We start from the raw sequence: 25,099 nt of genomic DNA on the forward strand, positions 1-25,099 counted from the left end.
CAAGAGTTGTTTTGTTCTATTTCTCTTTTCTCTCTTTCCCGCTGACAAACATTTTCTTTCAGGATATTCTATTTTTGCGAGTCGAGTGTGGGATTGGAACCGGTTCTGTAGGAAGGAGTGATCTCCTTATAGGATCCCAGGATTAGCCGATCAGTTTGTTTAAATCAGAGAAAAATCAAAGGTCTAGTAGTTATGGAGTTCAGAGGTAATCAGGAACAGTCAGACAATGGCTATTCACACATTGCAGATAAAGAGCTCATTAATATATGTGGAAGAAAGGTTTATGAGTGGCTCTACCCGAACTCCGAAGGGTTACGTTATTTATGAAGGACACTACTTATAACCCTTGTTCCAAGATTAAACAGACCTAGCATACGTTCCAGAAATGGAAACACAGAAAATGATAGGAATATGTAGATCATGGGTGGCCAACCAGTCAGTGACAAAGAGCCAAAAAACCTTGTTGGGTACGTCAAAGAGCCGACATTGAGTCGATGGTGCGCATGCAAAAATGGAATGTGGCCTTGTGCCTGCTAGACCACACCCCTGGTATAAAATACATTGAAAAAGCCAGAAAGACATAAAATAATTTTTTTAAGACAAATCCATTGAAAAGCCACTTTCACATAATAAACTTCAGCTACCCCATGTGTCACTCCAGCCAGCTCCCCATGTAACACTCCTGCTAGCACCCTCCTATGTCACTCCATCCAGCTCTCCCATGCACTCCTGCTACCACCCTCCTATGTCACTCCAGCCAGCTCTCCCATGTGTCACTCCTGCCAACACCCTCCTGTCACTCCAGCCAGCTCTTCCATGTGTCACTCCTGCTACCACCCTCCTATGTCACTCCAGCCAGCTCTCCCATGTGTCACTCCTGCTACCACCCTCCTATGTCACTCCAGCCAGCTCTCCCATGTGTCACTCCTGCTACCACCCTCCTATGTCACTCCAGCCAGCTCTCCCATGTGTCACTCCTGCTACCACCCTCCTATGTCACTCCAGCCAGCTCTCCCATGTGTCACTACTTCCAGCACCTTCCTGCATCACTCCTGCTAGGACCCTCCTGTGTCTCTCCAGCCAGCTCTGCCATGTGTCACTCTAGCCCACCCTCATGTATCACTACAGCCCCCCCCCCCCCCCCCCATCAACTCATGCCACTGCAGCAGTCCCTAATGTGTTCTCTGTTTGCTTGTGGGTGTCTCACCTCTAGTATCTGGCTCCTTCAGTTTTCAGTCCCTGTAGTGCTGCTGCGTGTCTGGCTGGAGTGCAGCGGTTTCTGTATCTGTTCTGGTCACATGATTTAGAGTGTTGGGAGCCACATTTGAATAAAGAAAGAGCCACATGCGGCTCAAGAGCCACAGGTTGGCCACCGCTGATGTAGATCATGAAAATTTTATATGTCACTGTCACGATTTGTTTGTGTCTTCTTCACCTACCCAGCAGAACCTCAATCGAATCCAAACATCAGTGTACAAAGACGTAGGTACATGTATGTGTGAAATGTTCATCGCAAATCAGACATTATAGGCCAAAGCACTGTCCCAGCATACTCTATAGGTTGAATGTTGTCCCACACCCAACCAGTGGTCCCGTGACCGCCGAGTAGAGGATGTCTCGTCCTCCTCCCTGTCTTCCCCAAATATAGTTAAGTGTCTGATTTGCGAAATGCATACATACTTGTGTCTAGGTCACCGATTATGGTATGAAATATTTTTTCTTATGTTAATAATTGATGGTAGTTATTGTTTACTGCCAAAGGGTGGACTGTCAAAGTCACAAAATATTACATAGAGAGAACATACAAACTACACACATTTAAGTCGCTATACTTGCAAATACGCGCAGCGAGCACAGCAATATATGGTAACACACGCATTTACACGGACATGCCACAGAGATGGATTCGACACTTATTTCATACAGTACATAATTATAATAATATCAAGCGCCAGACATCATGATGATTTAGAATTGTATATGTAATGAAGTGGTGTCATGTACGTGTATTATTTGAACGGAACCAGATAGACCTGTCATGTTTACTATTGAAGCAACCAGCTTAATGTGTAGATTAATTTGATACTTGTTATTAAGTTGTAGTACATTGCAACACGGAATTATGATTACATGTATAAGAGCTAAAATCGCTCTTATTAGAACAATAGATATTCTTAGAGGTAGAGGACAGGGAACTCAGGCCAGCCCTTTGGATGTCTTCAAGGCTGAATCTGATTAACATATACAAAGAGAATAGTGACTCATCATGAGGCCCCTCCCCCAGAAACTAGATGAGACATAAGCTGACCACAGAGGAGGTCAGAGTTACTTGCTTTTTGGTCTTAGAGGGAGATGGAGGTCTTGCATGATTTTACAGAGGAAAGAGAGAGAGAGTCATATGGAGGGAATGGTAATTGTATCGCTGGCATGTAACTGTAATTGTATGTAATTGTATGTAACTATGTATTAACTGCTTACTGTATGAGTTGTAACTATAGGTATACTGTACTTTGTAATATATATTGAATCCATACCCTTTTAACAACAAATATATACATCAATGAGCTTTGGAACTCAGATAATGTGTGGGTGTATTGTTTTCTCTTATGGGATACAGTGTTTTGCAATGTACAGCGCACTTTTATCGTATATGGTAGTAAGAGGTGCAGGCATTTACAATATATATTAGAGCGGGCATTTTAAATATTTGTGAGAAATCAATTTGGCATTCTTACACCACTACCCTTTTACACATTATGGCGGACAGATTCCCTTTTTTACACATAACGGCAGACAGTGTACCCTTTTTTTACACATTACGGCAGACAGCATCCCCTTTTTACACATAACGGCAGACAGCGTCCCCTTTTTTACACATTACGGCAGACAGCGTCCCTTTTTTTACACATTACAGCAGACAGTTCCCCTTTTTTACACATTATGGCAGACAGCGCCCCCTTTTTACACATTACGGCAGACAGCGTCCCCTCTCCTTCACCATAGGCTGTCCCCCGCCGCTGTGAAAGCTGGGCTGCGCTTCCCTCATCACAGCGACGGAGGATAGCCTATGGTGAAGGAGAGGGACAGCAGCAGCAGCGCCTCCGCCAATTACACTGTGCTGCTGCGGCTCCCTCCTCAACTCCCTCCTCCTTCTTCTTCCCTGCCCGGGATCACCATCTGCCATCAAGCTGCACTGAGGAGCCAGATTGCCAGCGGAGACAGTAAGTATAATCTATTCTTTCTTTCTTTCTATCTATATATATTCTGTCTGTCTGCCGTTATGTGTAAAAAGGGGACGCTGTCTGCCGTTATGTGTAAAAAGGGGACGCTGTCTGCCGTAATGTGTAAAAAGGGGACGCTGGCTGCCGTAATGTGTAAAAAAGGGGGACACTGTCTGCCGCAATGTGTAAAAAGGGGTACGCTGTCTGCCGTAATGTGTAAAAAGGGGGACGCTGTCTGCCGTAATGTGTAAAAAGGGGGACGCTGTCTGCCATAATGTGTAAAAAGGGGGACTGTCTGCCGTAATGTGTAAAAGGGGCTCTACCTGGTGTAGTGGCGCTACTGTGCAGCGTAATTTGAATAATGGAGACTATTGTGCACCGTAGTATGAATTGGTATTATTTTGTGGCCACACCCCTTCCCCATGAAGCCACACCCCTATATATTTTTCACGCGCCTACGGCGCGCACTGCCCCTGCAAATAAGTTCTGCCTGATGTAGATTCAGCAGTGGCTATATACTCTAGGGGCTTTATTATATAAGCGCCGGGTTCTAAAACCCGGTGCTTCTGATTGTGTTTATGCCAGGAATGTAAAAAGAAAATGCTATAAATAGCAAAGCACGGCTACTGAAATCATTGCCCTTTTAAATTTTGGGCATAAACACAATCAGAAGTGATGGGCTTTAGAGCCAAATGACCTAAGTGTTCAATGTTACATAGTGGGGGATCATGGGAACAAGAGATTGTAGATGTGAATCTCACACAGGACATCTGGAGGGACAGGGACAGATTAATCTTTGGGGGTGCCCAGGGCACTTAAGGCAGGGGGGCCCCGATGGAAGGTGGGGGATGTATATTAAATTGTGCATACCTCCCAACATGTCCCATTCCAGGAAGGACAAAATGCTCTCTACCCGAGCTTCTCACTTAATATATGATTGGCGTTACCGGTGTTGAACTATTTAATTGATAAGAAAGGTATTTCAACACAGGTGATTTCAATCATAAATTAAGAAGGAAGTCCCTCCTGGAATGGGTCATAGTGGGAAGTATAGATTGTGTATATTAAATTTAAACCAATGGTATATATTAGTTTTAACTAATAGTTTAATAATGCATGGGTACTGTTTATGGGGTATATTCAATAAGAGTCGGATCCATTCTGATATGCAGTTGTCGGAATGGATCCGACAACCTCTATTCAATGGACTGCCAAATCCGACTGTCGGATTTGGCCGTACACAGGGTCCTGTCCTGCCGCTGTTGTCAGCAGCTGCGGATGCGCTGACAGCAGCGGCCAGGGGTGCAGATGGCGGTGGGCATGAGCGGGACGGCGGCGTTATCCCCTTCCACTTATCACTGCTTTATCACTTCTCCAGGCTTAATACATCTGCCCCACTGTCTATAGACGGCATATGGGGAATGCAAATAGAAAATAGAAATGTGGTCCAGTGCTAGTAAATATATTTCTATTTTTATAAGTGGAATGCGGTTAAACCACATTCAGAGATGCGACTGCAATATCTCAGCACTCCGTCGATTGGATCGCATTGCCTGTAAACACCTCTGCCTGATTGACAGGCAGAGGCGGAGGATGGGGGACGGTGATGGACTGTTGTGGGGGCGGCGTGGGAAAAATGGGGTCGGGCCGTCTGCATTTTTGGGACGGCTGAGTGACATCACACGCAGCCACCCCTTTGTGAAAAATGGCGGCAGACCACCTGCATACGCAGCCTAGCTGCAGCTGTAGGGGGTCGTCCACAATTAAATTGCGGTTGCAGTCACTGAGCAGGCCATTCAGCATGCTGGCCGGGCTTGCCCTGCGATGGATCAGCATCCCCCAGCATGCAGCAGAGTCTGCAATCCTTACCGAATAACCCCCACTGCCATTAGTACATCTGATCCCGCCCATAGGCACACACATATACACTTACATACATAATGTCACACACAAAACACATATGATATACAGTACAGTCACACATGCAGTATATACAAATAGTTACACACATGCACACATATATACAGTCACATACATACATACATACATAGTCACACACTAATACACACAAATACAGTAGATACTTATATACACACAAACATACATATACTGTAGTCACATACATAAATGTAGTCACAGCACACATACAGACAGACTATATAGTGTTTACCCCCCTCACTTCACAGACAGGGTACACTCAATGCATGTACTTTAGCTCCTTGTCCTCTCCCTCTCTCCTCTATGCTGCTTGGTTGCCTGGCACTGACTGAGTGCCGTGTAGCCCCGCCCCCTGCTTCCATTCCTTCCACTTCCTGAAGGGCAATGCCGTGCAGTGCAGTCTTGTGCCACCCCTCCCCTCACTTAATCCGGATTGTACCTTGTGACTGTCTGTTACTGCCGGCGTCGGTGTCCAGCGGCACAGCACTGCACTAGTGATCAATCAGACTCAAAATAAACTACAGCTCCCGGAACTCAAGGCAACAGGGGATGCTGGGAGCTGTAGTTTATGTTGAGTCTGATTACAAGTGAGGTGCGGTGCGCTGCCATCTGACACTGGCGTCGGCACTAACAGACAGTCACCAAATCTGACAGTACTACTGGATTCTACCCCCTGGACGTGGATGGCACTCCCAGGTGGCGCCCCCTCCTTGCCAGGCGCCCCTGGCGAGTGCCATCCTGGCCAATGGGTAAATACACCCCTGTGCATGTGTTATCCAGAACAGCCAATGGGATAAAGCAGGGGCGGAGTCACTTGCCGGACAGCTGAAGTGAAGACTCTGCTTAAGCCTACAGGACATGGCAGCAGGTAACCTCTACCTCCTTACCCACTACCCACCAGCAACCCCGTCTCCCCCACCATCAAACTGCAACCCCCCCTTCCCATCAAAGCAGCTGCAGTGGTGATCCTGGGCTGAACTTCACCAACACACACAGCCTGGTGGTCCAGTGTGGCTCCGCCCCTTTGTCTGTGTGACCCCGCCCCATTTCCTCATGTAGCTCCTTTTATGCGATTACTGTCACTGGAGGTGGGGGGTAAGGGGAGGCTTCAAGTTGCTGGCGCTGCTGCCTGTCATACAGTGACAGGCACAGCACAGCAGCCGGCAACAGAGGGGACAGGGCAGCGCAGCAGCAGGGATGCAAAGCAGGGAGAGCGCCTCTCCAGCCAGGCGCCTACCTGCTTTGCATCCCTTTGCTGAGTGGGTAACGCCGGCCCTGGTGTCACTCCTGGAGCTGGTCATGTTGGAAGGTATGTATTCCTGTGTCTCTGCCTGCACTGCATACTGTCCTGCTTGCATTCTGGCTGCTGGTTCTGCAGCTGCTTAAGAGGGAAAGCTAGTGATATCAGTGTGCTCTGGCCGGAGGGCCCCCTGACAAAGGGAGGCCCGGGGTACAGTATGCCCTGCATTCCTCCCTTAATCTGGCTACGTGGAAGGATTAGTTTCATATAGTACTTAGAACTAACTGACGCATGCACAGGTCACTAACATATGGGCAAATACCGCTCAGCACTCACATACCATTGGACAATTCTGTCTAGTTTTTTTTTAAGTTAATCAAAATGAGCATACTGTGATCTGTATTACTGCTTCATGGGGCAGAAGAAATTAGTAATATCCACAACACACTTCTCTAATGCCTCCAACAGGTCATCAGGTCATGTCTTTAAGATTTGCACAGGTACTGTACATCATACTTGTCTACTCTCCAGAAACGGCCATATACCCCCCCGCATCTCCCAGCTGTCCAAACTGGGCGGTCCGAGGGGAGATCCGATGATGCAATTCACGCTGAATCGCATAATCATGTCTACGCCCCCTCACAAATGCCAGTTATCTTGGCATTGCATAGCAGGGGCGGTGCCACAATGGCGTAAAATGGCATGCCCCCTGTTCTGTCCCCTATTTCGTGTAATTTAACCCCGCCACACACCCTCATGTCGTGCCACGCCCCCTGCTGTGCCAACCTGGCTGCTTTCTCCCAGAAGAGGCAGCCAGAAGTATTATGTACTTTTAGTACTAAAACAGTAAATGTGACAATATGATGACATATCTATAAAGGGGTCTGATTCTAAGTCGCATGTAATACGGAGAAAATTTCAGCCACAACCAGTGATTGTAAGTTCAATGTGAACATTCACCTCTATTCTGACCATAGAGACAACTGCCTCCAACGCTCTGGCTGCAAGAGGATCCTCATTCATTACTAATACCGCGCCCAGTGCTGAAAGTCGAGTGGTACGGGGTGATACGGAGCAGTGGCGGAACTAGCGAGCGGTGGGCCCAGGTGCGACAAAATGCTTTGGGCCCCCCCCCATCCCATCCAAGTCCACCCCCTCACCCCTGGAGAGGATCTGGTGAGGGGGACCTGCTCAGGGCCAGAGAAATGGATACCTAGCAACAGTGCCGTAACTAGACATTTTAGCACTGTGTGCAAGAAACGGCATCGGAGCCCCACCCCTGCATGCAAAACAGGGGCAGTGTGCGCCATAGGCGCGCGCAAAAATACATAGTGGCGTGGCTTCGTGGGGAAGGGGTGTGCCCACAAAATAATACCAATTCATAAAACGGTGCACAGTAGTCTCCATTATTCAAATTACGCCGCACAGTAGCACCACTACACCAGGTAGAGACTCTTTTACACCTTACGGCGGACAGATTCCTCTTTTTACACATTACGGCAGACAGCGTCCCCTTTTTACACATTACGGCAGACAGCCTCCCCCTTTTTATACATTACGGCAGACAGCGTGCACTTTTTACACATAACGGCAGACAGCGTCCCCTTTTTACACATAACGGCAGACAGCGTGCCCCTGTTACACATAGCGGCAGACAGCGTACACTTTTTACACATAACGGCAGACAGCGTGCCCTTTTTACACATTACGGCAGACAGCGTCCCCTTTTTACACATTACGGCAGACAGCGTCCCCTTTTTACACATTACGGCAGACAGCGTACACTTTTTACACATAGGGGCAGGCAGATTCCCCATTTTTACGCATTGCGGCAGGCAGATTCCCCCTTTTTACACATTGCGGCAGGCAGATTCCCCATTTTTACACATTGCGGCAGACAGACTCCCCCTTTTTACACATAGCGGCAGGCAGATTCCCCCTTTTTACACATTGCGGCAGGCAGATTCCCCCTTTTTACACATTGCGGCAGACAGACTCCCCCTTTTTACACATAGCGGCAGGCAGATTCCCCCTTTTTACACATTACGGCAGACAGCGTCCCCCTTTTTACACATTACGGCAGGCAGAGTCCCCCTTTTTACACATAGGGGCAGGCAGATTCCCCATTTTTACGCATTGCGGCAGGCAGATTCCCCCTTTTTACACATTGCGGCAGGCAGATTCCCCATTTTTACACATTGCGGCAGACAGACTCCCCCTTTTTACACATAGCGGCAGGCAGATTCCCCCTTTTTACACATTGCGGCAGGCAGATTCCCCCTTTTTACACATTGCGACAGGCAGTCCCAACAAAGACAGAAAGAAAGAAAGAAAGAAAGAAAGAAAGAAAGAAAGAAAGAAAGAAAGAAAGAAAGAAAGAAAGAATTATACTTACCCTCTCCACTGGCTCAGGCTCCTCGGTGCAGCTTCTGACGATTCCCGGGCAGTAGAGAAGGAGGAGGAGGGAGGTGGAGGATGGAGCCGCAGCAGCGCTGTGTTATTGGTGGAGGCGCTGCTGCTGCTGCCCCTCTGCTTCCCTATAGGCTGTTCTCGGAAGACAGCCTATAGTGAAGCAGAGTGTTATGATTCCAGTACTCCTGACCGGAGGAGATCTCATGGCAATGGTCAGAGTACTGGAAGGGAATGCTGGTTATGGGAGCGGGAATAGAAAATAGCCCCTGGCGCCCTAACTCCGTTGTCTCGCCCGTGCTGTCAGAAATCCCCTGCGAGACTATGGTTGCTTGAGCCCATGGCAGCCGCGTTTGAAGGGCGGATTAAGTCTGCCCAACTCCGATGCCCCCTCAGGTCTTAATGGGAGACAAAGGGAAATCCGAGACAGGGTGATAACAAGGGGCCCTCTGACTAAACAACCAGGCCAGGGGCTACAAGCTAACTGACAAAACCTAAAGTATGTGCGGAAACCCGCCAGGGAAAAGGACAACCAAAATCCACTTGTCCAATACTCCTACCCGGCACCGCCGGATACCAGAGTGGACCTGTGGAAGCGGAACCCTCCGCAAAATGCACCAAAACATAAATAATAAATAATAAAGCGGACAAGCCGCAACACACGGCAAGGCCGTGACTAACGAACACCACTGGATGTTATAAGGTGATTAGTCAGGACTCCAGGAATTAGATGACAAACTTCCGAGTTCAGAGCTTCCAATACTGGAATGACCGGATACAGCAAGACTGGAACAGACTCTCAGCAAACAAAGACAGCATGCAGGAAGCTATTACCGGCGTCTGTGAGAAGCCCTGGGAGTGTATTTAACCAGGAGTCCTCCAATCAGCTGCCAAAAGGCTGATTAGAATAAATGCCGTGCAGCTGCCTTGCTACCCGGCCAGAGAGCAGGAGAAAACATTAACCCTTAAAGCCTAGCAACGGGGAACACGGTCCGCCAGTGGCGTCCCCGTTGCTAGGGTCCGTGCGGCTCAGCGCGCCCGGCGTCCAGCGTTGCCAGGGAGCCGGCGGCTGTTCGCGTACGGCGTCCCTGGTTGCTAGGCGCCGGGCCGCACCGACGAGCGGACCCCGGCGCCTAACAGTACCCCCCCCCTTGAGGAGGGGTCAAGGAACCCCTAAAGCCAGGCTTCCAAGGAAACTCACGAAAAAATGCCCTCTTGAGCCTTGGGGCATGAAGATCCTTATCCAGGACCCAGGACCTTTCCTCTGGACCATAACCTCTCCAGTGAACCAGAAAATAGAGCCGGCCCCTGGACAACTTGGAATCGAGAACCTTCTCCACCAGGAACTCCTGTTGCCCCTGTACATCCACTGGAGATCTTCCCTGAGAGATCTTCCGAGGAAATTTATTGGAAGAAATGTATGGTTTCAACAGGGAGCAATGAAACGTATTACCAATCCGAAGAGATTTTGGTAAACGTAACCGGAAAGCAACTGGGTTAACTTTTTTAATGATATGAAATGGTCCAATAAATTTGGGTCCCAACCTAGCTGAAGATTGTCGAAGTCTAATGTTACGAGTCGACAACCATACCCTATCTCCCACCTTAAAACTGCAAGGACGTCGGAGCCGGTCAGAAAATTTTTTCTCTCGAAAGGCCGCTTTTCTGAGAGCAAGGTGCACTTTTTTCCAAATGGCTCTGAGATGGGAGGTTAAGGTTAGCGAGGAAACTGAGGAATGTTGAAAAAAAGAATTAGCTCTGGGGTGAAAACCAAAAACTGAAAAGAATGGAGACACGTTGGTGGAGGAATGACAAGAATTATTGTAAGCAAACTCCGCCAATGGAAGAAACTCGGACCAATCATTCTGGAGTTTAGCTGAATACAAACGCAAATACTGTTTCAATGATTGGTTAACTCGCTCGGTTTGCCCGTTGGACTGTGGGTGGTAACCAGATGTTAATGATAATCTCATCTTTAATGAAGCACAGAAACACTTCCAGAATTGTGCAATGAATTGTGGACCCCGATCAGAAACAATATCAGTGGGCAACCCATGAAGTCTGAAAACATGGCGGAGAAACAACACTGCCAATCCTTGGGCAGATGGCAGTCGGGGAAGGGCAATGAAATGAGCCATCTTGCTAAAACGGTCTACTACCACCCAAATGACTCTGCATCCAGCTGAAAGGGGAAGGTCCACCACAAAATCCATGGAAATATGAGACCATGGCCTGAGAGGGACATTCAAGGGCATAAGTTGCCCGATAGGCAAGGAACGGGGAACCTTATGCTGTGCACAAACCTGACATGAAGAAACAAACTCCTTAACGTCTTTAGAAAGACCAGGCCACCATACTGAGCGGGAGACTAACTCCAATGTCTTAGAGATCCCCGGATGCCCGGAAACTTTGTTATCATGGAACTCAGTCAAAACAGTAGCTCTCAAGAACTCAGGGACGTAAAGACGACCAGCAGGAGTATTTCCAGGAGCTTGGTGTTGAAGCTGTTTTAACTGGGTAAATAAATCTTGTGTGAGGCCTGCCCAAATGACTGAAGATGGAAGTATGGGAGTAACAGGACTGTTATCATGAACCGGAAGAAAACTGCGTGACAGAGCATCTGCCTTGGTATTCTTGGAACCTGGCCTGAAAGTTATAATAAATTTGAAACGAGTAAAGAACAAAGCCCAACGAGCCTGCCGGGCATTCAGCCGCTTAGCTGATTCGATGTATTGCAGATTCTTATGGTCAGTCAATACTGAAATGGTATGTGTTGCTCCCTCAAGCCAATGCCTCCACTCCTCGAAAGCCCATTTAATAGCCAGTAACTCCCGGTTACCAACATCGTAGTTGGATTCAGCGGATGAGAATTTCCTGGACATAAAGGCACAAGGATGTAGTTCCAGAGTGTCCGGATCCTTCTGAGATAGGATAGCCCCCACTCCAACCTCCGAGGCATCAACCTCAACAATGAAGGGCAATTCTGGGTTGGGATGTCTGAGGACTGGAGCTGAGACAAAAGCTTGTTTCAAGGCCTGAAAGGATAACTCGGCTTCATGTGACCAGTTGGTAGGATCCGCTCCCTTCTTAGTCAGTGCAACAATGGGAGCAACCAGGTCGGAAAAAGAATGAATAAATCTTCTATAATAATTCGCAAACCCTAAAAAGCGCTGAATTGCTTTTAAGTTGGTGGGTTGCGCCCAGCTAAGGATGGCTTGGAGCTTCTTAGGTTCCATGCAGAATCCCCGAGGGGAAATAATGTACCCTAAAAAGGATACCTCCGTGACATGAAACTCACACTTCTCCAGCTTGGCATATAGATGATTTTCACAAAATTTTTTAAGAACCTGACGCACCTGGGTAACATGTTGTTCAATTGATTCAGAATAGATCAGGATGTCGTCTAAGTAAACGACCACGAATCTTCCTAGAAAATCACGGAGCACATCGTTAATGAGATCCTGGAATATTGCCGGAGCGTTAGACAAGCCGAACGGCATCACCAGATACTCGTAGTGACCCGACTGAGTACTGAAAGCCGTCTTCCACTCATCTCCCGACTTGATTCGGATGAGGTTATACGCTCCCCTCAGGTCAATTTTAGAAAAAATCACAGCCGAACGCAGCTGATCAAAGAGGACAGAAATCAGCGGCAGAGGGTAAGTATTTTTAACTGAGATCTTATTCAGGGCTCTAAAGTCAATGCAAGGTCTGAGTGATCCGTCTTTTTTCTCCACAAAGAAGAAGCCTGCACTTAAAGGGGATTTAGATGGCCTGATAAATCCTTTCCCTAGGCTCTCCTTAACATACTCATTCATGGCCGCAGTTTCTGGCCCGGATAATGCATATAACCTTCCCTTTGGCAATGTGGCACCAGGAATTAGCTCAATAGCACAATCATAAGGCCGATGGGGAGGCAGAATGTCTGCATTGCCCTTGGAAAACACATCAACAAAGTCCTGGTATTCCACGGGAATGAGTTCGGGAATGGCAGCAGCTATTCTGACGGGAAACGTAATACATTCCTTATTACAGATGGTACCCCATTGTGAAATCTCCCCTGACTGCCAATCAATGGTGGGATTATGAAAGGCCAGCCAAGGGTGACCCAGAACCACTGGAACTGCTGGGCAATGGGTAAGGAAAAACTCGATCTTTTCGGAATGAAGAGCTCCTACCGTAAGTAGTACAGGGGGTGTACAGAGGGAAATAACCCCATTGGACAAGGGACTCCCATCTAAACCATGCATGGTGATACACCTACCCAAGGCTAACTGAGGAATACCTAAGGCCTTGGCCCACGTTAAGTCCATAAAGTTCCCTGCAGCTCCACTGTCAACAAAAGCCGACACCGAGGAACAGAGGCTGCCAAAGGAAACTTTAGCTGGGACTAAAAGGGAGTTCTTCGAGGAGATAAGCTGCAGACCAAAGTGAACCCCCTCACAATTCACTTGGTCGAGGCGTTTTCCTGACTTGATCGGACAATTACGGGCAAAATGTCCCTTACCCCCACAGTACAAACAAAGACCAGAGTTTTGCCTTCTGGCTCTTTCTTCTGGAGACAGCCGGGAGAGACCCATCTGTATGGGCTTCTCTATGTCCTCAGGAATGGAAAATACACATGGAGTAGACCTGACAGGTGCTCCTTTTTCAGCCCTCCGCTCTCTGAGACGACGATCAATCTTAATAGAAAGCTCCATGAGTTTATCGAGAGTCTCAGGAGCGGGATACTGAAGGAGACTGTCTTTTATAGACTCTGATAAGCCAAGGCGAAACTGACTGCGCAGGGCTGGGTCATTCCAGCCACAGTCGTTCGACCAACGGCGAAACTCTGTACAAAAAACTTCTGCAGGATTTCTACCCTGTCTGAGAGTGCGTAACTGACTCTCAGCGGATGCCTCTCTATCAGGGTCATCATACAAAAGCCCTAAAGACCCAAAAAAGGCGTCTACTGATGACAACGCCGGATCCTCAACTTTTAAACCGAATGCCCAGGTCTGAGGATCTCGCTGGAGCAAAGAAATAATAATTCCGACCCGCTGAGATTCAGTACCTGAGGAGATCGGTCTTAACCGAAAATAAAGTCTACAGGATTCTTTAAAATTAAAAAACTCCTTCCTATCACCAGAAAAACGGTCAGGCAAGTGCATTTTTGGTTCAGGGACTACCCTCGGGGAAGTTCGTAAAAGATCTTCCTGCGACTTCACCCGAAGGGAAAGATCCTGAAACATCTGAGTAAGTTCTTGAATCTGGCTGACTAGGAGCTGACCAGGATTTGGCCCTAAACCTGTGGGATTCATGAGGCCGATAACTCTTACAAAACTGAATAAGGAAAAAATTAAACCCAGTTTAATTTTAGGTTTTGGTATGGCCGGTAATAATGTTATGATTCCAGTACTCCTGACCGGAGGAGATCTCATGGCAATGGTCAGAGTACTGGAAGGGAATGCTGGTTATGGGAGCGGGAATAGAAAATAGCCCCTGGCGCCCTAACTCCGTTGTCTCGCCCGTGCTGTCAGAAATCCCCTGCGAGACTATGGTTGCTTGAGCCCATGGCAGCCGCGTTTGAAGGGCGGATTAAGTCTGCCCAACTCCGATGCCCCCTCAGGTCTTAATGGGAGACAAAGGGAAATCCGAGACAGGGTGATAACAAGGGGCCCTCTGACTAAACAACCAGGCCAGGGGCTACAAGCTAACTGACAAAACCTAAAGTATGTGCGGAAACCCGCCAGGGAAAAGGACAACCAAAATCCACTTGTCCAATACTCCTACCCGGCACCGCCGGATACCAGAGTGGACCTGTGGAAGTGGAACCCTCCGCAAAATGCACCAAAACATAAATAATAAATAATAAAGCGGACAAGCCGCAACACACGGCAAGGCCGTGACTAACGAACACCACTGGATGTTATAAGGTGATTAGTCAGGACTCCAGGAATTAGATGACAAACTTCCGAGTTCAGAGCTTCCAATACTGGAATGACCGGATACAGCAAGACTGGAACAGACTCTCAGCAAACAAAGACAGCATGCAGGAAGCTATTACCGGCGTCTGTGAGAAGCCCTGGGAGTGTATTTAACCAGGAGTCCTCCAATCAGCTGCCAAAAGGCTGATTAGAATAAATGCCGTGCAGCTGCCTTGCTACCCGGCGAGAGAGCAGGAGAAAACATTAACCCTTAAAGTCTAGCAACGGGGAACACGGTCCGCCAGTGGCGTCCCCGTTGCTAGGGTCCGTGCGGCTCAGCGCGCCCGGCGTCCAGCGTTGCCAGGGAGCCGGCGGCTGTTCGCGTACGGCGTCCCTGGTTGCTAGGCGCCGGGCCGCACCGGCGAGCGGACCCCGACGCCTAACACAGAGGGGTAGCAGCAGCAGCGCCTCCACCAGTAACAAAGCGCTGCTGCGGCTCCCTCCTCCACCTCCCTCCTCCTCCTTCCCCCGTACCGCTGCTCCTCTCCGGGCGGCTGTGCGCTGCGGCCAGCGGTTGCCCGCAGCACGCAGCGGCATGTAATGAGTCAGTTTGACTCATTACATGCTTTGGGCCCCTGGACAGAGGCGGGCCCCAGTGCAACGCACTGGTTGCACTGGCGGTAGTTCCGCCTCTGATATGGAGTACCATTAAGAAAAATGGTGGTGGTACGCAGTATCACCAGCCCACAGCTGGGGCACAATTTATAAGGGGCATTTTTGTAAAATTGTGTCAGTGGCATAACTGTGAATGGTATAATATGTAATAGGCATTACAGTGTGTGGCATAATATGTAATAGGCATTACAGTGTGTGGCATAATATGTAATAGACATTACAGTGTGTGGCATAATATGTAATGGGCATTACGGTGTGTTGCATAATGTGTAATGGGTATTATGGTGTGTGGCATAATGTGTAATAAGCATTACGGTGTGTGGCATAATGTGTAATAAGCATTATGGTCTGTGGCATAATGTGTAAGTGGCATTACGGTGTTTGGCATAATGTGTAAGGGGCATTACGGAGTGTGGCATAATGTGGCCATGCCCCTATTGTCATGTAGCCACTCTCCTAGTTTTGTGTGACCATGCCCCCTCATGACACGTGACCATGCCCACTTGTACTATCAGTGCCACTATGAAAACATTTCTACTTGCACCACTGAGCGGTACATACATCTACTCCATGTTTGGTGCAGGAGTACTGTATTTGCTATTTTTTAATGTGGCCAGGGCTGGCACTACAGTCAGGCAAACCTAAGGTGTCAGTCTTGTTTAGCGGAAGCCACAATTCGTGAATGAATGACGTAATGTCATTCATTCAGTGTTTTTAATATCCCCACGGCATTGGCAGCAGTCATAGAGGGCAGCAGCCAACTGTTTAATTGTGGAGCTGTGGGATGCTGCGCCTGTTAATAGTAATAACGGGCTGTGTGCATGGAAAGAAAAGTGTCCAGACTGACAGATACAGAAAATACAGATTGCGATACGTGGCAAGACTTCCTGGGCTACCTTAAACCTCTAATCTCTGTAAAGGAAATAAGTGGGATACTAATGAGATATATACTGCATTGCTCTACTGCAATTAGTACAGATGTTTATTTAATGTGTGCCCAGGATTAAAAGCCTGATCCTAGGAATCCATACCTACACACGTTCTGAACTGCAAAAACTGGCAAATTAGGCTACACTTCTAGTACATCCCAAACTGGACAAGGCCATGGGGGTCATTCCGATACGATCGCTCGCTGCAGTTTGTCGCAGCGCAGCGATCGGGTTGGAACTGCACATGCACCGACGCCGCAGTGCGCCAGCGCATGACAGCTTTCGTTGCCTAGCGATCGCCTCTGAGACCTGGACGGACACTGGGCGGGAGGGGGCTGAATGGCGGCGTTAAGCCGCCGTTTAGGGGGAGCAGTTCGGCCAACGCAGGCGTGGCCGGACCGTTGGGGGGGGGCGTCTCAGCGGCAGCGGCAATTTACTCCCGGCCAGCCGCAGGAGCTGTGCTGGCCGGGAGTTACTCTTCAAATACAAAGGCATCGCCGCTGTGCAATTCTTTTGTATTTGTGCGGGGGGGGGGGATACTAGCCCTGTGCTGGGCATCCCCCCGCATGTCAGGGAAGATGATCGTAGCTGTGCTAAATTTAGCACAGCTACGATCAACTCAGAATGACTCCCATATGCATTCTGAGTTAGGAAATTACTCATTTGAATACAAAGAATCAGGACTGATGGCTGGTACAGTAACACTAGGAAAGACACATTGCTAATTGTTTATATTGTGGCGTTAAACATTTGTCATCATAGGAAACATTTGTGAGAACAAACATAAAGCTCTCTAGTGCATTTTCCATATGTCCGTGGTAACACAGCCTGTGTTCTGGTCATAAATTCACTGATTATAAATTCAGTGTCTGCTATAGTAACTATGGGGTCAAACTAATCCATTTACGCACAGTCACCTGCAAAGCATCATTGGCTTTAACAAGGTCTGGCATTTCACCCTTTGCTGCCATCTGGAAGGGCGTCTGTTTCCCAAAATGCACTTGGTGTGTAGCAGGTGTCTGCTCAAACAGCTGGCTTCTGAATTAACTCTATGGGGGGGATTTCAAATATTTGAAAAATCGGTTGGGTGTCTGTTTTTTCCTGTCTATTAAATAGGAAAAAACAGACACCCAACTGACTTTTCAAACAATTGAATATCCCCCAATGTCTGCTTAACTTTACAGTCTTAGAATGAATGACATGTTAGATGTTTAATACTTTCACTATATAACTAAATAAAAATAATCATCAATGTTGTTGAAACTCTTTCATTACCTTTAATTTTACTTTTATTATGTGTCTTTGGGATCCGGTCTCTAGGTCGACACTATCTAGGTCGACCACTATTGGTCGACAGTAACTAGGTCGACAGGGTTTCTAGATAGACAGGGTCTCTAGGTAGACATGTTCTAGGTCGACAGGTCAAAAGGTCGACATGAGTTTTTCACTTAACGATCCACGTGGACTACGATTCAAACGGTAATCTGTGCTGAGCGAAGCGAGCCATGCGAGGGGACACAGTGCACTAATTGGGGTTCCTGGTCACTGTACGAAGAAAACGACACAACCCCCCCATAAAAAACTCATGTCGACATTTTGACCTGTCGACCTAGAAACCCAGTCGACCTAGTTACTGTCGACCAATAGTGGTTGACATATAAACGGTCGACCTAGTTACTATCCACCTACCATACCACACCCGTGTCTTTACCTTTCCAAATATTGCTTATATAGAGGAAATGGGGTTTCATTCTCCATTTCTCAAAGTCTTTATTCTTCTGAATTCTTCAGTCTCGTTTGCCAAGCACACATTCTTCAGTCCGCAAGTCCTTGGGCCTAATTCAGACCTGATCGTAGAGGTGCTCAATTTAGCACATCTACCATCAGCTTCCCTGATACGTGGGGGGACGCCCAGCACAGGGCTAGTCCGCACCGCAGGTCAGGCCCTACCCCACCACACAAGTACAAAAGCATTGCACAGCGGCGATGTTCTTGTACTTGAAGAGTAGCTCTCCTACCAGCGCAGCTCCTGCGGGCTGGCAGGGAGCTACTCGTTGCTGTCTGGGTTGCAGTGGCTGCGTGTGATGACACGCAGCCGCCGCGGCCCACCCTCCGCACAGTCCGGGCACACTTGCATTGTCAGGATGACACGCAGCCGCTGCGGCCCACCCTCCGCACAGTCCGGGCACACTTGCATTGTCAGGATGACACGCAGCCGCCGCGGCCCACCCTGCGCACAGTCCGGGCACACTTGCATTGTCCGGACCATGCCCCTAAAACGGCGGCCAAAACGCCGCCGGCACGCCACCTCCTGTCCAGCAACCACCTCTGCCTGTCAATCAGGCAAAGGCGATCGCAGGGCTGAGACAGTCGTTGGCTGTCTGGCATGCGCCGGCGCACTGCGGCGCCGGTGTATGCGCAGTTCAGACCTGATCGGCTGCTGTGCGAAAATGCACAGCAGCGATCAGTTCTGAATTAGGCACCGTTTTCTTCAGTGTTCTTCAGTCTCGTTTGCCAAACACTCATTCTTCAGTCCACAAGTCTTTATTCTTCAGTGTTCTTCAGCCTAGTTTGCAAAACACACATTCTTCAGTCCGCAAGTCTTTATTCGTCAGTGCTCTTCAGTCTCATTTACCAAACATACATTTTTCAGACTGCAAGCCTATATTCTACAGAATTCTTCAGCCACGTTTGTCATGTCTTCCAGTCTTCAATCCTCAAGGTTCCTGTATCACGCATAACAAGCATCCTCTCTTCAGTATTCAAGTCCTCTTTAGCCAGTGTCCTCTACCACGGTCAACAAGTATTCTTTCTTCAGCTTACAAGTCTCCATTTTGGAGAAAACCTTGTTGTCATTGCGTGGAGACATCCACTCCCTCAGCTGACATCCACTCGCTAGAACCTCAATCTCAGCCTGGGGGTGGATTATAAATCAGTTAAATGGATAAGAACCTGGTTGCAGGATAGGAAACAGACAGTCGTAGTTAATGGAGTGCAATCTATGGAGGGAAATGTTACCAGTGGAGTACCCCAGGGATCTGTACTTGGTCCAGTTCTCTTTAATATCTTTGTTGGTGACATTGCAGATGGTATTGAAGGGAAGATATGCCTTTTTGCAGATGATACAAAGATATGCAACAGGGTAGACACACCGGGAGGGGTCAAACAAATGATTAATGACCTAGGTAGGCTTGAGAAATGGTCAAGAACGTGGCAACTACAGTTTAATGCTAAAAAATGCAAAATCATGCACTTGGGTCTCAAAAACCCAAAGGCTAAGTATAGTATCAAGGGTACTATAATGGAAACGACTGAGGAGGAAAGAGATTTAGGAGTCACTATTTCAAGTGACTTGAAGGCAGGAAAGCAATGCAACAAAGCAATGAGAAAGGCAAGTCAGATGCTTGGTTGCATAGGGAGAGGAATCAGTAGCAGGAAAAAAGAAGTGATAATGCCACTGTATAGGTCATTGGTACGGCCCCATCTGCAATACTGTGTCCAGTTCTGGAGACCCTATCTCCAGAAGGATATAAATACATTAGAGAGTGTACAAAGAAGGGCAACTAAAATGGTGCATGGCCTACATCACAAAACTTACCCGGAAAGGCTAAAAGATCTTAACATGTATAGTTTGGAGGAGAGAAGGGAAAGGGGAGACATGATAGAAACTTTCAAATATATAAAGGGTCTTAACAAAGTTCAGGAGAGAAACATTCTTCAAAGGAAAAGAAGTATTAGAACTCGAGGGCATACATTGAGACTGGAGGGGGGGAGGTTCAGGGGAAATTTAAGGAAAAATTACTTCACAGAAAGGGTAGTGGATAAGTGGAATAGCCTCCCATCAGAGGTGGTAGAGGCTAAGACTGTAGGGCAATTTAAACATGCTTGGGACAGGCATATGAATATCCTTACAAAGAATCAAGGTTAAAAAAGGGTTGAGATTGCCTAAAGGATAAAATAAAAAAGGGGCAGACTAGATGGGCCAAGTGGTTCTTATCTGCCGTCAAATTCTATGTTTCTATGTTTCTATGTTTCTATCCCAGTGTGACAACGCTGAAGATAGTTCTTAATGACATTGGCTGTACGTTTGGTCTGCTACAAAATAAATCAGACACCTCCTTGATAGTATTGCATGATGGATGAGTACCTGCCTGTATTTCTTAGCATTAAGGACACCATAAATCCTGACCAAATTCCCAACTCCATTTGCTGAAATGCAGCCCCAGTCTTGCAAGGAACCTCCACAAAACTTTACTGTTGTCGGCAGACACTCATTATTGTACCGTTCTCCAGCCCTTCAGCGAACAAACTGCCTTTTGTTACAGCCAAGTATTTCAAATTTTGACTCATCAGTCCAGAGCACCTGCTGCCATTTTTCTGCACCCCAGTTCCTATGTTTTTGTGCATTGAGTTGCTTGGCCTTGTTTTCACGTCGAAGGTATGGCTTTTTGGCTGCAATTCTTCCATGAAGAACACTTCTTGCCAGACATCTCCAAACAGTAGATGGCCAGTCATGAGCTGATGGCACAGCTGGACACTTTTCCGATCTCAAAGGAAAGAAAGCATGATGTGTCCTTCATCTGATGCGCTAAGTTTACTTGGCTGTCAACTGCGTCTGTGGTCCTCAACGTTGCCCGTTTCTTTGTACTTCTTCAAAAGAGCTTGAACAGCATATCTTGAAACCCCAGAGCTTGAGCAGCATATCTTGAAACTCCAGAGCTTGAGTAGCATATCTTGAAACTCCAGAGCTTGAGCAGCATATCTTGAAACTCCAGAGCTTGAGCAGCATATCTTGAAACTCCAGACCTTGAGCAGCATATCTTGAAACCCCAGAGCTTGAGCAGCATATCTTGAAACTGGACGAGACCTTGCTAATGCAGTATAACTACCTTGTGTCTTGTTGCTGTGCTCAGTCTTGCCATGGTGTATGACATTTGACATGAAACCGTCTTTCACAATCAGAGTTTGGCTGTTCCTCACCCAGTGTTAAGCCTCCTACACATCTGTTTCTGTTAATGAATGTGTTTCAATCTATATATGAAAATTATGATCATTATCACCTGTTTGGTATGACTGGTTAATTATACACCTGACTATAATCCTACAAAATCCCTGATTTTGTGCAAGTGTATCTAGAAGAATTGATGCTGTTTTGAAGGCAAGGGGTGGTCACCCCAAATATTGATTTGATTTAGATTTCTCTTCTGTTCATTCACTTTACATTTTGTTGATTGATAAAAATAAACTATTAACAACTCTATGTTTTTAAGCATTCTTTGCAGCATTTCTCTGATTTATCTCCATCCGCATCCAAGGATGCGGATGGCATGTGATAAGATCGAGCCAATCTTCACTGTGATAATTGATTACTTTGCATGGATGTATCGATTATCGCATGCAGGTACAGAGCTTGCAAGCTAGCTCTGTCCCAGCAAAGACAATCAGCAACAGTATCGGGGTAGACAATCAGCAACAGTATCGGGGTATTTAAAAAAAAAATACCCCGATTTCCTGCTGCGCATGCGCCGCCACCGCTGACATCGCCGCTACCGCCGCTGGTGGGCCAAACTTCCCCCCCTTTGGACACACATACCTGATTACCGGAGCCCGGTCCCCGTACAGCTTTCTCTGCCGGATGGCAGAGAAAGCTGTGCAGAAGTAGGAATCGCGCAATGATCCCCGTGATAACGCCAGCTGGAGATGGACTAATTAACAAAGGGCTCATTGCAGGGTTTTTTCACTTTTTTATTTAGTAAATTCGGCCCAGATCGCATTTCCCATTATAAGTTTGGGAAATGCGTTCTGATTACAAAAAAAAAAAAAAAAGGGAATCCAAGGGTTTGGAGCAGATTTTCATGAAAACTGCTCCAAAAGCCCTTTAATACATTTAAGTGATACTAAAATAATGTGAAAAGGGTGTGAAAACACCCTTTTTCACATTTTGTTTAGTAAAAATAATGTTAATAAATAGACCCCTTAAACTTTTACACAGTATATATATATATATATATATATATATATATCTCGGTGCTGGGCTACGTAAACTGACCACTCTGACTTGCTTGTTAAGTATACTCACGATTTACCGTCTTGTCTCTGGCTGTCAATATATACTGTATGCACTTTATGTACATTTTCCTGCTGATTTACAAATACATTTTGCCATTAACAAAGTAGATGTGCGGGTTCTATATGAAGATTTATGCAACATAATTAAGTACCAGCACTCTGTGCAGAAGTAATTGCTTGATAGTGCAATGAGTTTTTTCACAAAGGCTATATACATACATATCTATCTATATAAAAGTATATTTTAATAGCTTAGCCCCAGACCCAGTGTTACTGAAGAATGGTAGTCCCATAGTTCACATTATGCCACAATTTAGAGCTGCCAGTACACATTATGCAGCACAGTACCCCCAATTCACATTATGACATGCAGTGTCTCTAGTTCATATTGTGCAACATTAACAACACAGTACTCCCAATTCACATTATGACATACAATGTCCCCAGTTCACATTATGCAAAATGACAGTGTCACCACTTTATATTATGCTACACTATACACTGTAGTGCCTCCACTTCATATTGTGCTACATTACAGTGCCCCGGTTCATACTGTATTATGTAACATTATAATGCCCTCCAGTTCATTTTATAGCACATTACAACGAGCAGGTATAGCAGCATAACTAGATATATTGTATGCCCCATGGACAAAAGTTTGAATGGTAAAAAATCTATATAACACATGCAATTTTCTTTGAGAGAGAAGGTGGGCCCCTCTCAGCTCTGGGCCCTATAGCAGCTACACTCCCTGCACCTATGGTAGCTACACCCCTGTGTATGTGGATAAAGGGGGCATCCCAGTGTAATCCTGTGGTGCCTAGGTACATTTTGCTGTTGTGCCCAATATCAATAAATATTGTGACTGAGGATTTCCGTGCCCTTCATAGAAGCAATTCTTGCATACAGTTGTGATTTGATACAGATAGAAAACATTTTTTTCTAGGAGCATTATATAGGAGTATAATGTAAGCATTAGTGAATTCAAAGGTCACCTAATGAGCTTATGAATAAAGGGAGAAAAAATAGGTCAGGTCTGGAGTGTGGACAGGTAATGATGCATACCTCCCAACCATCTCAATTCTAGCGGGTCATTCCCGCTATTCGAGGACAGTCCCGCTGTCTTGCCCGTGGGCCGCAGTATCTTGCAGTGGGAGGGGTGGGCAATACAGGGCAAGGACACCTTGCTCCACATGCTGCGTCCCCCTCCCCCCCCCCCCGCTGAAATGCCAGCACAACACTATACAGCGATGCGCTAACATCTTAAGAGTTGCCCCCTGCCTACGCAGAAGGCAGTCGCCGGGCAGTCATGTTTTGGGTTGCAGGGGCTGCTTGTGACTTCACGCACCCACCACGGCCCGTTCCACAAACAGTCCAGACACGCCTCCGTTTTCCGGCCGTGCCCCCCAGAATGGCACATTGATGCCTACAAAACGCTGCATCGATGCCCCGTTCCCACTCTCTGCTGAGACTTGGACTGCGATCGCACATGTGGGCACAGCGGAGTACGCGCATGCACAGAAGTGCTGAAATTGCAGAATATTGATATCAGCACTTCTGCAATCCGCGCTGAATCGGGCCCTAAAGCACAGATTTATCAAGCCTCTCCCCTTTAGTCTGCAATCTCTCACGAGCAGGGGCGTCTTCTCTCTTGTTCTCCTGGCTCTATCCATGTTCCCTTTGCATTCCCATTCAAGGTTATTGTCAAGGACCTTTTCTGTCTTCCCACCATTGTGTCATTGAGTTCTACTGTCACTAAGTCATGATTTATTTATATTTTTTAAATCTTATTTCACTGTTTAGTCGATCCCATTATAAGGTACTTTTTGTACTTTGTATAGTGAAGTAATTGTGTTTTCAATGTAATTGTTTCTCTGCTCACAGCACATTTATAAGGGATAAATAATATCAAATTCTAACTCACCCACAACAACTGGAAGCACCCTCATAGCTTTTCTCTCCCGCCCGTTGATCTTTGAGTGCTTCCTTTCTGGCTCCGAGTTTGACGAGTATTTGAGGTGAGGGTAGGCTACAGCTTGTATCCCATGGCCATTATCCACATAGGCTTTGGAGAAGGGGCAGTCTGGCTGGTCATATAGATGACTATCATCCAGCTTTCTGTCTGCAGGTATCCGATCAATCCTATCAAATATTAAAGTCTGACTTGGTGGTTTATGCCTCGGGGACATGTGACTCCGTAACTTGGTCTTTCTGGTTTCTTCCCATTTGCGGAGTCCGTGAAACATGGCGCAATACAGAACTACCATTATTGGGCATGGAATAAAAAAAGAGCACACAGAGGAGTAAACCACGTAATTATTGTCTTCCAGCTTACACTCAGAGGGATCCCGGTCTTTAACATTATTAAGTCCAAAAATGACTGGGGAAGCCACAGCAAAGGCAAAAATCCATGTGGTGGAGAGAAGGAAAAGCTGGCGATTATCCACCTGCCGCCTATTGTAGTTCAAAGGGATGGACACAGCTATGAACCTGAATAATAGAGAACAATATTTTGTTAAACAAAAGTAACTATAAACAATTCATATTGAGGGACATATTTGAAAATGCTTCTGTAAGTAACTGCGTGCAGAAATGGAAGTTTTGCAGTTACATGCAGCAATCAATGAGATACTATTATTTCTACTGCCATGTAGAAAACAAAAGCCAAAAAATTATTAGTTGCTATGGGCAATACCACTAATCTACACTTAT

General features: G+C 46.9%; 1 protein-coding gene across 3 annotated transcripts in view; it reads right to left on the bottom strand.

Moving 5' to 3' along the window:
• DRD4 (dopamine receptor D4) overlaps nt 1-25,099 on the bottom strand; it is a 174,290-nt gene that overhangs the window by 95,164 nt on the left and 54,027 nt on the right. For 2 of the 3 annotated variants that reach the window (XM_063944788.1, XM_063944787.1), the window contains exon 3: nt 24,312-24,877. In XM_063944788.1, the coding sequence (XP_063800858.1) occupies nt 24,312-24,877 (566 nt within the window). Of the gene's footprint in view, nt 1-22,396; nt 22,460-24,311; nt 24,878-25,099 lie in introns of those variants that run through there. The other variant, XM_063944789.1, reaches the window with a different exon arrangement.

The sequence above is a fragment of the Pseudophryne corroboree genome, chromosome 11 (assembly GCF_028390025.1).
Source record: "Pseudophryne corroboree isolate aPseCor3 chromosome 11, aPseCor3.hap2, whole genome shotgun sequence".
Taxonomy (NCBI): Eukaryota; Metazoa; Chordata; class Amphibia; order Anura; family Myobatrachidae; genus Pseudophryne; species Pseudophryne corroboree.